The sequence below is a fragment of the Paroedura picta genome, chromosome 12 (assembly GCF_049243985.1).
Source record: "Paroedura picta isolate Pp20150507F chromosome 12, Ppicta_v3.0, whole genome shotgun sequence".
Lineage (NCBI taxonomy): Eukaryota > Metazoa > Chordata > Lepidosauria > Squamata > Gekkonidae > Paroedura > Paroedura picta.
In genome coordinates, this window is record NC_135380.1 from 51233030 (window position 1) to 51247455 (window position 14426).

General features: G+C 50.9%; 1 protein-coding gene across 3 annotated transcripts in view; it reads right to left on the reverse strand.

The window, feature by feature from the left end:
- SH2D3C (SH2 domain containing 3C) overlaps nucleotides 1-14426 on the reverse strand; it is a 114294-nt gene that overhangs the window by 54432 nt on the left and 45436 nt on the right. For all 3 annotated transcript variants that reach the window (XM_077305278.1, XM_077305277.1, XM_077305279.1), the window contains one exon: nucleotides 218-257. In XM_077305278.1, coding sequence (XP_077161393.1) covers nucleotides 218-257 — 40 coding nt within the window. The remainder of the gene's footprint in view (nucleotides 1-217; nucleotides 258-14426) is intronic.

A 14426-nucleotide genomic window follows, 5' to 3' on the forward strand; every position in this document is an offset into this window, starting at 1 on the left:
GGAACTCTTATAGAATACCCGAACAAGTAGTCAGTGCATTAGATAATCGTGGGGGGAGAGATATACCATATTATGTAATCAACTATCTTTTCACCTTATTTCTTAAACCATAATAATATAAAAATATAAAACCTGAAAAAATCCACACCCATTAACATCCTTTGTCCCATAATCGGATCTTAACCAAAAGGAGAGGACATTAGAACTGATTTCTTACCTTAACATATTCACTGCCAGATTCCAGCCCATCCTGGTGCCTGGGGAGGGAAACCCAACACCGTTAATTAGCAGGTAGGTACTAAAGTGCATCCCACAAGGACTCCCCTTTTCCGGCCACCCACCCCAGTCATTCATCTACCACACATCAAAGCATCCCAGTGGTGAGTACTTGCTGGTTATAGAGGAACAACAATGGATAAGGATATCAATTTATCACATCTTTCCTTCAAGGAGCTCTTTCCCATTTGATTTTCACAACAATCCTGTAAGGTAGGCTAAGCCAAGAAAGAGAGATTGGAATAAGGTTTCTCAATTAACTTTATGGCTGAATGGGGCCGTGTGTGTGTGTGTGTGTGTGTGTGTGTTAGAATCCGTGTCTCTGCACACACAGGCTCATATTTTAATCACTCTCCTTCACCGCTCCTAAATGGAAGGTGATATGTCTAAGAATAAATCAATATTTAATAATCCTTTACAATATCCAGTGCAATAATGAATACAGATTCTAAACCAACAAAATTTGTATGCGAAAAATTCCACAGCTTTCCAGTAAAAGCAATATCTCATATTTAATCCTGGCCATCCAAATGATGAGTTTTGCAACCTTATTGGAATTAGACTTATGTTTTTTGATCCTAACGTCAAACAGCATCGGGTACTGCTAGAAGATATGCAAAGGTACACATCTGAGTACACAGGCAGACTGCCACAGCCCCCATCTGGATGTATTAAGACAAACTCTTGATGAGAGGGGCATTTGAACAGTTTTGTTTTAATTTTTACTCCATGTATATCTTACCTTTCTTCCCAAAGGGGAACCCAAGGTTCCTCTCTCCTCTCCTCCATTCCATCCTCACAACAACCTTGTGAGGTAGGTTAGGCTGAGAGAATGTGACTAGCCCAAGATCACCCTGCAAGCTTCCATAGCAGAGTAGGGATTCAAACCCAGGTCTCCCAGATCCAAGTCTGACACTCTAACCATTTGGCGACACTGGCACAGACACACACTCCTGCCGTTGCTGTGGCTACTTGGCTGTTATCAGGAACTAGATGGGGCATCCATCTTACTCCCATCCTGCCGGCACTTCATTGACTCCCCATCAGTTACTGGGCTCAATTGAAGGTGCTGGCTGCCCCTGCAAAGCCCTCTGGGGCCTCAGCAGCTCATAGCTGGAGGACCATGTCTCCCCCCCCGGCGCTCCAGCATGGAAGCTTCACTCATCAGAGCGGGGTCTTCTGCTGGTGCCAACTGGACAATGGGCAAAACTAAGGGCTTTTCTGCACGCCATAAATTTAGCGGCATTCTTACCCTCTGAATACCCGCTATTTTGGCCGCTCCACATGACATCACCAACCTCCCACGTTTGGCCAGCAAACTGCTTGCTATATCCACCATTTTAAAGTGTGAGTTGGTGAATCCCAAAAAGTGGATTCACCCACGTAAAAAGTGCTATCCACCAGCGGACAACCAGCAGGCTACCAGCCAAAGAAATGTATGGAGGCGAAGAAGTGCTACCCCCCCCTCCACTGTCCCGCCCTCACACCCGCCCCCCTTTTGGCTGGAGCAACGAATAGGCGGACAAACACCTCGGCTGTGACTGTCTGTGCCTCTATGAATATTCAGATTGGTGGTTAAATGAATAAGTCTATTTGGGGGGGAAAGTTTTTTGGCGGTCACCAGAAATTCATGTCAATCAGCCATGCCAGAAGGGGATTGGCTGGTGACAGTGGCAGGCAGGCCAAAGGGCAACAAGACCAAAGTGCCTGGCTCTCCCTCTCCTCGTGTTTCCGGCAGTGAGTGGGGAGTGCAAGACGTGCAAAAAGAGCCCAGAAACATTTGAGACGGCTCAAGAGGAGCGGAGTGCCGCTGAGTCGCAATTATTTCTCATGCTTGCCATACAGCCGGCTTCACGCGATAACGCCCACTGTGCGGAAAAGCCCCAACAACTGCCCAGCCGTGTGCCTTGTGGGATGCCTGCGACTCTTGAGGCTTTCACAAACTATGCAAAACTGAATAATTCAAGAGAACTCTCCTAGGCAGGCAATCTACAAAATGACTTATGAAATTACTTGATTAAGCGATTAAGGACTGTGGTCTATACGACTGTCTATAGCTTGCTGGAAGCAGGAGGCTACTCTGCAGCTTTGGCATCTTTTTAGGTGTCCAGTTAACACTTAAGCCTCTTTTCACCTCCAGTTTTAGAATTCTGGTTGGTTCTACAACTCTCACCCTGCTCCATCGCTTACTGAATGCTCCATTCCCGTCCTGTAGTGTAAACAGCCCTGACCCACTCTGTGCAATCTGAAGGCATTTTACAAATAATGTAAGGAAAATAACGAAATGGCTGAATTGTGAGTTGTCCACATGGTCTCCCTGCCACGCTCTGCAGTGCCCCGCTGCACCACCAGAGGGCTCTTTTGGTGACAACCCCCCCTCCCCACACACACACAATCATATGCCATGCGTAAATGTACTCTTCTTAATTGTGGAATTAATTAATTAATTGTGGACGTTGTACATGAAGAAGTGTGCATACACACAAAAGCTCGTACCCTGAGTAAAGCTATGTTGTTCTTAAAGGTGCTACTGGATTCAAAATTTGTTCTGTTGCTTCACACCCACACGGCAGCCCATTTGAATCTAACTGTGGAATGCTGAGAGTAATTTATCGAGGTCCTGTTGTTATGTTTTTGTCCGTCTCCTCTCAAGCACGGAGCACATCCTTTTCTCCAAGGTGGGGTTGTGCAGTGCTATGTCTCCTCTGCCCCAGACCAGAGAAATGCATTCCAATCTACCATTCCAAATTACATTACATTGTACTATTCATTACCTTGTGTTACTATCTGCTATTGCAATCTACTTCTCCAAATAAAAAAAATACAATACAAAATACAATAAAAGAAAAAGGAAGTATGGCCCTTTTTGGTGAGAATAAAGATGTAAGGAACGGGTGGCCAAAGTGTGGCTTTCCAGATGTCCATGGACTGCAATTCCCATGATCCCCTGCCATGATGGGAGGACTGGATGTAAGGAGGGCCTGAGATTGGCAAGCATAGATTGGGGATGCGGTGAAAGGCATTCTGAATCTCCAATTTTGTTCTGTTTACTTGCATCACTGTTTCCCCCCTGAATTAAACCCAAACAAATTGTGACTATATAAACTAGGCTTTTATATAGACTATATAAACTAGCAGATGATACCACTCTAATGGCAGAAAGCGAAGAGTAACTAAAGAGCCTGTTGATGCGGGCGAAGGAAGAGAGTGCAAAAGTTGGCTTGAAGCTCAACATCAAGAAAACAAAGATCATGGCATCCGGCCGTCTCAATTCCTGGCAAATAGATGGGGAAGAAATGGAGGTAGTGACAGATTTTATTTTCCTGGGCTCCAAGATCACTGCAGATGGGGACTGCAGCAAAGAAATTAAAAGATGCTTGCTCCTGGGGAGGAAAGCTATGGCAAATCTAGACAGCATCCTAAAAAGCAGAGACATCACCCTGCCAACAAAAGTGCGTTTAGTCAAGGCTATGATCTTCCCAGTTGCAATGTATGGCTGCGAGAGTTGGACCATAAGGAAGGCCGAGCGTCAAAGAATTGAGGCTTTTGAACTCTGGTGCTGGAGAAGACTCTTGTGAGTCCCTTGGACTGCAAGGCGAACAAACCGGTCAGTCCTAGAGAAGATCAGCCCTGACTGCTCCTTAGAAGGCCAGATCCTGAAGATGAAACTCAAATACTTTGGCCACCTCATGAGAAGGAAGGACTCCCTGGAGAAGAGCCTCATGCTGGGAGCGATCGAGGGCAAAAGAAGAAGGGGACGACAGAGAATGAAGTGGCTGGATGGAGTCACTGAAGCAGTCGGTGTGAACTTAAATGGACTCCGGGGAATGGTAGAGGAGAGGAAGGCCTGGAGGATCATTGTCCATGGGGTCACGATGGGTTGGCCACAACTTTGCATCTAACAACAACATAACTAGGCTTGTTATTCCTTGCATCCGTGAAGCCTTTTCATCATGCTGTATGCTAATGTGCTGCTCACCCTTTATCTCTATGGATGGAGTGGTAACTTCAATTTCAGTGTGTCTGAAGACATGTTTGTGCACCCAAAAGCTTAGACCTTAGATGACATTTTGTTGTTGGGTTGAGAAGAACAAAGGTGAAGACCCATATTGTAAGCAAATGCCACTGAACTCGAATTGTGTTCTAATAGTGCCAATTCCACATTTCAGGCAGAAGCTGTTTAAAATGATGCCTTCTAATCTGCACAGCCAATCAGTGAAGACCCACTGGGCAAATGTCCCATTTGGCCCCTCCCATTTTCTGAAAGCACCTGGTGGGCACCAAGAAACATGCCTGAGGGTGCCATGACTCCCGCATAAACCACACTGAGGACCCCTCATCTAGGAGGCCAAAACAGGGGATGAAGAAATATAAGAAAAAGTGACGTTTTTAAGCAGCGGCTAGATAGTCATCTGACAAAACTGCTGATTCTGTGCACTGAGGCAGATGGTGAGTAGGTGGGCAGGAAATGCTGGGTCAGGGCTTGGCTCTGTGGCCCTTTCTTGCATGCCCAGGGAAATAACAATCACCACTTTTGGGGATGGGAGGTGAATTTCCTCCAGGCCAGGGATGGGGGACATCATCTGGGCATAGAATTCAGGTCACTGTGCATGGGCAGGTAGTTGTGAGCTTCCTGCATCGTGCAGGGGGCTGAACTAGATGACCCTGGTGATCCCTCTATGATTCTATGATCTCTTTCCTAGGTTGTGGCCAAGAGTTCCTTGATGCCACATTTCAAAACATGTCAGTCAATTGCATAGAGTCCGCTTACAGTCGTGGTCAGGGTCTGCTTAAAGTCATGAGCTTAGGGCTGGGGCCTTTGAGGAGAAGGAAGGGGAGGCAGTGGCAGTAAAGACAGTGTGAATCGCCAAACCCGTATTGTAAGTTTTTGGACTGAGAGCCTATTTCTTAATCAGCCTCACTGAAAAATACTTGTCCTCAGTGCTGTAAGTGGACTTGCCCTCTCTGGGTTGGGAGATCCCTGGAGACCGGTGGGTAAACCTGGGGAGAAGGCCTGTCTTGAGGATTCATGGAGCTCGTGGCGCTAGAGCCCGTTCCAAGATTCACAGGGTTCAGCAGAGTCCAGCTGGTGCCGTTACTTGAGCGATCCCTTCCCAGGGATAGTCGGAACTCTGGAAGCCACTGACCCCTTCCCGTTGCTGTAAACATTTACTCGTATTATCCTGAACTTAAACTTTCTTCGCATAAAAAGGGAAACAACCTAAAAATAACTGCATAGCGCCACAGGGTCCCTGGGACAGTGGGGCCCATGGCATGTGCTACCTGTGCTACTAGGATAAACCTTTGCTGCTGGGGAAGGCAGAATTTGGGGGGGGGAGAGGCCTCAGTGGGCTATAACGCCATTAAGTCTGCCCTCCAAAGCTGTCACTTTCTCCAGGGGAAAATGCACTCGAAAGCTCCCGCCTTGGATAAATCTTTGTTGGTCTTAAACAGGGGTAGTCAAACTGCGGCCCTCCAGATGTCCATGGACTACAATTCCCATGAGCCCCTGCCAGCATTTGCTGGCAGGGGCTCATGGGAATTGTCGTCCATGGACATCTGGAGGGCCGCAGTTTGACTACCCCTGGTCTTAAAGGTGCTCTTGAACTCTATTTTTGTTGTGCTCCCCACATGAATCTATGTTACAAATTAGTTCCAGTTTGTTCTGTTTTTACAAAAACAACACAAACACACTTTTAATTTGGGTCAAATCAGTGCTCCAAGTAGGGCAATTCACCCACTGACCGCATCCTAGCCGTAGCTCTGCTTTTCCCGCCTGCCTGAAAAAATCTTTGGTTGCTCAAGCTAAGGAAGAATTTGAGGGAGGGGAAAAGGGAGGCTGAGTTGGCTGGAGGAAGCTCTTGGCTCGGATGGGTGACTGGCTTTGACCTGTTAAAACACTGAGAGAACCATCACTTTGCCGTGAGAACTTCCCAGAGCTACTTGCCTCCTGCCAAGTGCCTGATCTCTCCCGAAGTTGGTCTGAATGTCACTAAGAGGATTGGGGAAGAATTAAGGCCGTTTCTCACAGGGATTGGCCTCAAAAACGCAGCTCCAAATCAAACACTGTGGATGGATTAGCCGCCCCACTGTGGTGCCGGCAAGTTCAAACAAGGTCACGGCAGCCATTTTGACGGCCCCGAGGCAGAAGAAATGAGGGGCCAGATTTCTTCCATGAAATCCTCTGTGACGGAGAGGGTACCTTCTGGGATGGAAGAGCAGCTGTAAAAATATCACCTGGCTTCTCCACAGCTGCTGGCTGAAGTCATTTCACTCAGGTTGTCATGAGTCCCTTTACTAGACGTTTAAAGGAAGGTTACTTGCCAGGGGACATGGTTCCCCTCTGCTGCCCATTGGCACACCTTCAGCCTCTGTGTCGGAGACGGGACTCTTTCCTCCAGGCCCACCAGCAGCCCTCCAAGATGAAGAAAGAGAAGAGGGTTTTTGTACCCTGCTTTTCACTTCCCAAAGGAGTCACTTGCAACCGCCTTTCCTGTGAGGAAAGTGGGGCTGAGAGAGCTCTGAGAGAACCGTGACTAGCTCATGGTCACCCAGCTGGCTACATGTCAAGGAGTGGTGAGGAGACAAACCCAGTTCTCCAGGGCTGAATCTGCACAGAGCTTTTATTCCAGTCCCAGGTCGATTCAATCCCTGCCGTCTACACCTAATGCGATTTCCATTTTGATTTTGGGTGAGTTAAATTTTCCATCTGCAGCAAGCATGATTGACACTCTGCGTCACCCTGTGGCCAAAACCCAGGGGCCATCAGGAGGTTCACCCAATGGCTGCTTTGGAGGGTATACTCTGCAGCAGGGGTGGCCAAACCGTGGCTCTCCAGATATCCACGGACTACAATTACCATGAGCATTGCCAGCACCATCCTGGCAGGGGCTCTTTGTAAATGTAGCCTGAGGACATTTGGAGAGCCACAGTTTGGCCACCCCTGCTCTGCAGCATTATGACCTCCCCCTCCAACCCCTGCCCCCTCAAGGCTCCACCTCACAAATCTCTAGCTATTTCTCCACTCAGAGCTGACAACCCTAGAAGAGGTGGTCCTTCAAGTGGAGAGAGCCAGCATCTCCCCCAGATTTGTGCTGCCAATAAGGACGAGAAGCCTGCGTCAGCTGCGTTTTCTGTTTTCAACAGTTAGGACCCTCCCATCATGGATCTTCCTGCTTCTCAGCTGGTTTGGCCTTCATCCCTGAGGCTGCTTCCTCCCGGCGTCCCCAGAGGACAGCAAGGAAGTTGGGAGCACACGGAGCTGTATGCACATGTTTCCTTTGTACCTTCCTCCTCTCCTCATCTGTTTCCCGACAATGTTCCTGAATGACAGAAGCGCGGGGGGACAGTCCGAGGGACGGAAATGGATGGCTCATGAAGGCGGCCAAATATAACTCGACAGGATCTCGGGGTCAGGAACCAGATGAGGCCTCCACCCTCAGAGGAGGTTTGCTGGGAAATGACTGGTCTCCATCCACGACACCTTGAACCAAGAGTCTCCTGGTTTTGTTTCATAGAATCATAGAATAATAGAGTTGGAAGCGACCTCATGGGTCATCTAGAATCATAGAGATGGAAGGGGCCATACAGGCCGTCTAGTCTAAGGTGACCAGATATCCCGCCTTTGCCGGGAGAGTCCCGCCTTTTGGGGCATTTTCCCCATGTCCCGCGGTGTTTTCCGGTTGTCCCGCAACGTTCTACAATTTTTTTTTTAAAAATTAAATGTTTAATTAAAAAAAAATTCTTTGCCCAGCAAGCAGCACAGCAGGCAGGCCGGGCTAAGGAGGCCCCGGCACAGGCACTCTACCTTTCACGCCGGGGCCTGGCGCTTTGCTGCCGCCAGCTCGGGCCTTCCTGCCCATGGATCCGTCTTCCCAGGCCGCCGCCCTTCCTGAGGCCAGTCGGGGGGGTGGAGGGAGAGGGGCAGCAGCTGCAGCCGCAGCCGCCGCCAATCTTGAGGCCAGGGGGGAGGGGGGCCCGCTGCCACTGCCGCCGCTGTCCATGCCGCCCATGCCACCGATGCCGGCGAGGCGAGGCGAGGCACGGGCAGCAGCAGCAGCAGCACCAGCGAGCGAGCGAGTGAGCGGGCAAGCGGGCTCCGGGGGCGTCTGGGGCCAGCTCCCCCATGCTGCAAGGCTGCTGCTGGTGCAGGGAAGCCGGCCCGCACACGCCCAATGCCCGGACGCCCACTCGCACACTCACTGGAGGTGGCGGTCGGCTGGCCGAGCGAGGCAGGGCTTGCTGGGCCGCGAGGAAGTGGCTCGGTTGGGAGGGGGGAGGGGCCTCGTGTAAATGCCATGGCTGGCCCCTGCCGTTCGCCCCATCCTGCTTCTCCTTTCCAGTCAGAGCCGTTGAGGGAGGAAGGTGCGCCGGGTGCTTTGAGGAAGGCCGGGCCTCTGCCCTCACGACCTTCTCTCGGTGCTGGGTCATGCTCTGGCAGCCCGGGAGAGTCTTTGTCGGTGCCGCTGCTGCTTCGTGAGGGGCTGGGTGGGATTCTGATCAGGTGACAAGAAAGCTGCATGAGAAGGGCCATGGCCAGAGGGGTCCAAAGGCATTGAGTGGAGGGTGGTGTGGTTCTGGGGCTGCCAATTAAATTAAATGTACCCTCTGGGCTCAGGATGCTCAAAAGGGCTTATTTTTTGGTACAACAGCCCTGTCAGGTTGGCTAGTAGTCTCTCCATGTGTGGGGTTGCCAACTTCCAGGGGAAGTGTAGAGAGTGCCTGGAATCTAGAACTGGGGGTCTTCAAGCAATGGCCGCACAGGTACATGAATAGGGGTGCTGCAGGAGGATCCTGCATTGCGCAGGGGATTGAACTAGAATTCCCACCCACTCCTGACTGTACCCCAAAGTCTCCAGGTATTTCCCATCCCAGAGCTGGTGACCCTACGGAGAACCTAGACCGGATTTGTATTCCTCAAGCCATGCAGCTGCTGCAAATAAAGGCGCTCTAAAGGTCCATGTTGCCAGACCCTTCCTGCTCGCTGGTGGGAGATGGGGGGTAGGGTTGCCAACTCCAAGCTGGGAAACGTCTAGACACAGGAGAGGAACCTGGGGAGGACAGCGACCTCTGGGGGTATAATGCCACAGGGTGCACATGGAGCAGAGGTCCATCGGTGGCTATTAGTATGGGTGGAACACTATGTATGGAGCAGCGATGCTCTATTTCATTGGCACATGGGGAGGGGGCAACAGTGTATGTGGGGGGAGGGCTGCTTCTGGGGTTGTGGCCCTGCTGGTAGATGCAAACATAACCTAATGGCTGTATTTTCCCATGCATCTCTGGAACCTGGACAATTTCATTATGCTGTATGTTAATTTGCCCTTTCACTCCATCTATTAGTCTGGACTAATTGTTTTTATTCCATGATATTGTCCCTGAGGTAGTGTGTGTGTGTGCATGGAAGCTCATACCTAGAATAAAATTTTGTCGCTCTTAAAGGTGCCCCCTGGACTCTAATTTTGTTCCCACTGACTCTTCAATGAACCAGATTTGCCATAGCAGCAAAAGGTGGTTTATTGACCAAGCCAAACAGACTACATGAGGTTTCCTGTGGAAAATGGTTTGTTAGCTACATACAGATCAATATGTCCATTAGTAAACTGTCACAGCATCCAAACACATGATAACTTCCTGCCAAAGCAGACAATCAACCCCCTCAAACCCATTTGTAGTTCACAAAGACATATCTGTACACCGCCCGTGGCGCCGCGGGCGCCACGGACTAAATAAAATAGTAAGGGGTTCTGGGGCGGGATGTGTCCGGGATGAGGAAGGGTCCGGATTGGACCCTTCCTCATGACAGACAATCAGAGGGACCAATCGGCAGGCGCGAAGCGCCTGCCGATTGATCCCTCTGATTCCCAGCCCCAGTAACTGCGAGCCGTGCGCAGCGCGGCTCGCAGTTGCTCCCGGCCTGACGCGTCAGGCCGGCCCCTGAGGGAGCCCCCGGCAAGACTCCAGCCGTCGAGAACCTCCAGCCGCCGAGACTCCAGCCGAGGCAAGACTCCAGCCGCCGAGAGGGAATCAGGGCCAGGCCGCGCCCGCGCGGCCCGCGGGCACGGCTGGGCGCGGCCCCGCGGGCGCGGCCGGGCGCGGCCCCACGGGCGCGGGCGCGGTCGGGCACGGCCCGATCCGCGGGCGTGGCCTCCGAGAAGCAGCAGAAAGAACCCACCCCCCCCCAGCCGCAGAAGATCAAAAAAACGCAGAGGAGCCGCCGCAGCCGAGCGCACCACGCCTGGGACTCCCCACCAAAAACCACGAGACGCCGAGGAGCCGCCACCCGCCTCCTGTTTCAGGTAGCCTGTCCCTTGCTCTGTCCCTCGCCTGCCCCTCGCTCTGGTCCCTGCCTGCTAGCGCCCATTGTCTTCTGGATACAATGGGCTTTTTTACTAGTCAGAAATAAAACTGGAGGTCGCTTCTCACCCCGTGAAATCTCCCGTCCCTACCTAGAGGTTGGCAGCCCCCTGGTCAATGGTGTCCCTCGGTACCAACCCCCTGCTCATCGCAGGATCAGCCCTAAGCATCCTAAAGCACCCAAGAAAAATGTGTATCCAGCCTTTGCTTGAAGACTGCCAGTGAGGGGGAGCTCACCACCTCCTTAGGCAGCCGATTCCACTGCTGATCTAGTCCAACCCCCTGCACTATGCAGGACACTCACATCCCAATCGCTCATCTACTGTGACCTGCCACCCCCTTGAACCTTCACAGAATCAGCCTGTCTGTCGGCTATCCATCCCATTCGTTCTGGTCCGTCCCTCCAGGGCAAGAGAGAATGACTCCAAGTGAGGCCGAACCAGAGCAGAGTAAAGCGGTCCCATCACCTCCCGTGATCTGGACACGATACTCCGTTTAATACAGCCCCAAATCCCATTTGCCTCTTTAGCCACTGAGTCACACTGCTGACTCATGTTCAATGTAGGGTCCACTAAGATCCTTTTCGCACATGCTACTGCCAAGACAAATCTCCCCCATCCTATATTGGTGTATTTGGTGTTTCCTGCCTAAAGGCAGACCTTTGCTACCCCTCCATATTTTTGCCTGGCAGTTTCTCTGTTATTTCATTGTCAGTCATGAAGATTTATTTGCATTGTGTACACACTTCATACAGTTTTCAGAAACAATTCATACAAACAGTGTACCTCATTATTTAATTATGATTATATTAGCAATGAAGTCTACCTTTCCTGCTTTGGTTCACACCCAGCAGGCAATACTGTAGAGCAGGGATGGCCCAACTATGGCTCTCCAGATGTCCATGGACTACAATTCCCATGAGCCCCTGCCATGCTAGACTGCCTTTCTAGTAGGGGCTCGTGGGAATTGTAGTCCATGGACATCTGGAGAGCCACTGCTGGGCCACCCCTGTTGTAGGGCTTGAACGACAGAAATCTGAAAACAAACAGAGCTGATACAAAGCACAGCTTTTAAACATGGCATATTAAGTGATTTAGAAACTATCTGGAGCATTTTTACATTGTTCGTTGGCTATACAGTCCCCTTCCTTTTACCACCCCTTACCCTTTACTAATGCATCTTTCTTCACTAATGCTTGATTAGCGTACTGTTCTATTTACCTTTGCAAAAAGCCCTGTTGACTAATTTTGTTTGGCAAAGCCTGTAGAAAGCCAGCGGAAGGTGGGGGCCGCTACAGAGAATGCACAAATACGGGTGCCAATCAATGTTGCCCATCTGCAGGTGTGTACCTGCAGAAGGCCCCCCTGGGATGGATGAATCTGGTGAAGCATAGAGACAGAGGCAGATAAGAGGGACCAAAGCCATGTTGGGCTATGTACGTGATGGTCAATACCTTGAATTCGCCCTGGTAATTGATGGGTAGTCAACAGAGTAGCTGCAGAAAGGGAACAAAGAGCGTTTCCGCCTACCTGATGTTAATAACCAGGCTTTGAACAGCAAGCCAGGAACATTTTACAAAGAACTCAGAAACTCTGGATACAAGTACATACTTCCATGCAAAAGATTTCAGTGACTAATCCTTATCCATGGTTCCTCTATATATTTGTGAAACGGTCCTGTGGGAGGAGCGTGTCCGAGGTGTCCAGCCTGGTATATGGGCCAATCCAGGGTGTGGCCAGCACAGCTGGCCCCTACGTTCACCTCCCTCACAGGGGGCCTATTATGGGGAGAGGAACGGAAGGCGATTTTAAACTGCTTAGAGACACCTGAGGCCTGCTGGGTGACTGTGAACCATTCCCAGTTCTCTCAGAGCTCTCAACCCCCTTTCCTCACAGGGTGTCTGTTATGGGGAGAGGAAGGGAAGGCGAGGCCTGCTGGGTGACTGTGAACCATTCCCAGTTCACTCAGAGCTCTCAACCCCCTTCCCTCACAGGGAATCTGCTATAGGGAGAGGAAGGGATGGCGATTTTAAACTGCTTAGAGACACCTGAGGCCTGCTGAGTGACTGTGGGCCATTCCCAGTTCTCACAGAGTTCTCCCAGCTCCACAGTCCTCACAGGTTGTCTATTGTGTGGAGATGAAGGGAAAAGGTGTTTGTAAACCTCTTTGAGACTCCTTTTGGTAGTAAACAGCAGGGTACAAAAATCCAGCTCTTCTTCTTCTAAGGCAGTGGTCCCCAACCCGCGGGCCGCGGCCCGGTGCTGGGCCGCGAAGGCCTTGGCGCCGGGCCGTGGCTCCTTCTTCCCTCGGCAAGCTTCTCTTCCCTCCCCTCCCCCCAAGCGAGAAGCTTGCCAGGCCGCGAGCAAATCGGCCGCCAAAGCAGCCGATTAGCTCGCGTCCCGGCAAGCTTCTTGATTCGGGAGGGGAGGGAAGAGAAGCTTGCTGAGCCGCAAGCTAATCGGCCACTTTAGCGGCCAATTTGCTGGAGGCCCGGAGGGGCCGGGAGGGGAGAGCCGCGGCCGCCGGCATGGCGGCGGCGCAAACGCACGTGCGCGGACTGCGTGCGCGTTTGCGCTGGGGCTGCCGCGCGTGCGTGGGCCCCCGGGCCGCCCTCTCCCCCCACTCTGGAGCAGCGGTCCACAGCGGCCAAAAGCTTGCGGACCGCTGTTCTAAGGGGCAACAGTGAAAGAAACATGTGGGCACATAACATTATATCAACAGTAAAACAAATGGACAGAAGGACAGAAGGAGCAGGGTGGACACCCAAGTACTGTGACTAGCCCATTTGGATTAGGGCAGGGGGACATTTCAGTGCCTGTGGCTTAATTCCCACAAGAAAGGAAATGAGGCTGAACACAGAACTGGGAGGAATTGGTTGCCATGTAATTTCCCACTAAAAAGAGTCTCCAGTCTGATTTTCACTTCACATATCTGATGATCTGGCTCTGGAAAGCTTATCTGTAACCACTATGCCACAATTCCCAAAGGTCAGTCCTCTCCCACACTCAACAAACATTTCAAACCACAGGTTCTTGACACCCATCTCTCCACACCCATGCCCTCATTTGCCACCATGCCACCACAACCTCCCACACAACACACACATTCAACCCCATGCCCTTACAGACTGGACAGCTCCTCCCCTTCCTCTTCCCACTGCCAAGCTCTCTCTATCTTAACCACTCTCTTCCTTTCTACCTCCCTCTCTCTTTGCTATTTTCCCCCTCCCCCCCTTGCTAGCACCCGTTGTATCAGCTACAATGGGCTTTAATTCTAGTATACAAATGAGCCCAGAAGCATTCCTGTTGCGCTTGATTGAGAATGATCTGGAAATTAATTATGGTTCCTTGTTTAGGAACATGACAACAGCTGTGAAACTTTTATATGCTCAGAACTCAAAAACTACAAATTTGCCTAGAGTAAAAGACTGAATTGTTAAACTGTCAGGGCCGTTCCACATTCGTCCAAAATAGCACAATGGTTACTAATTGAAATCGTTACAGTTTTGCTGTTATGCACAACGTCGTTGACAATCTGTAACAATCCTGAAACCGATCCGCAAAAAGCGCTCCGTTGTAGCGCTTTCAGGGAAATCCCAAAGAGTGGATTCACCCTTCGGAAAGCGCTACACTCCTGCAACCAATCTGCAACACTAGCGGGAAAGTTCTGTGCGTTACCATTGTTGCGGTTTCTGCAAAGTCCCTCCCCCTAGCTCTCTCCTTCCAGCGAAGCGATCGCCATTTTTTTTTCTCCGAGCGAGCAGAGATCAACGCACCGGCAAGCCTTCGTTTACC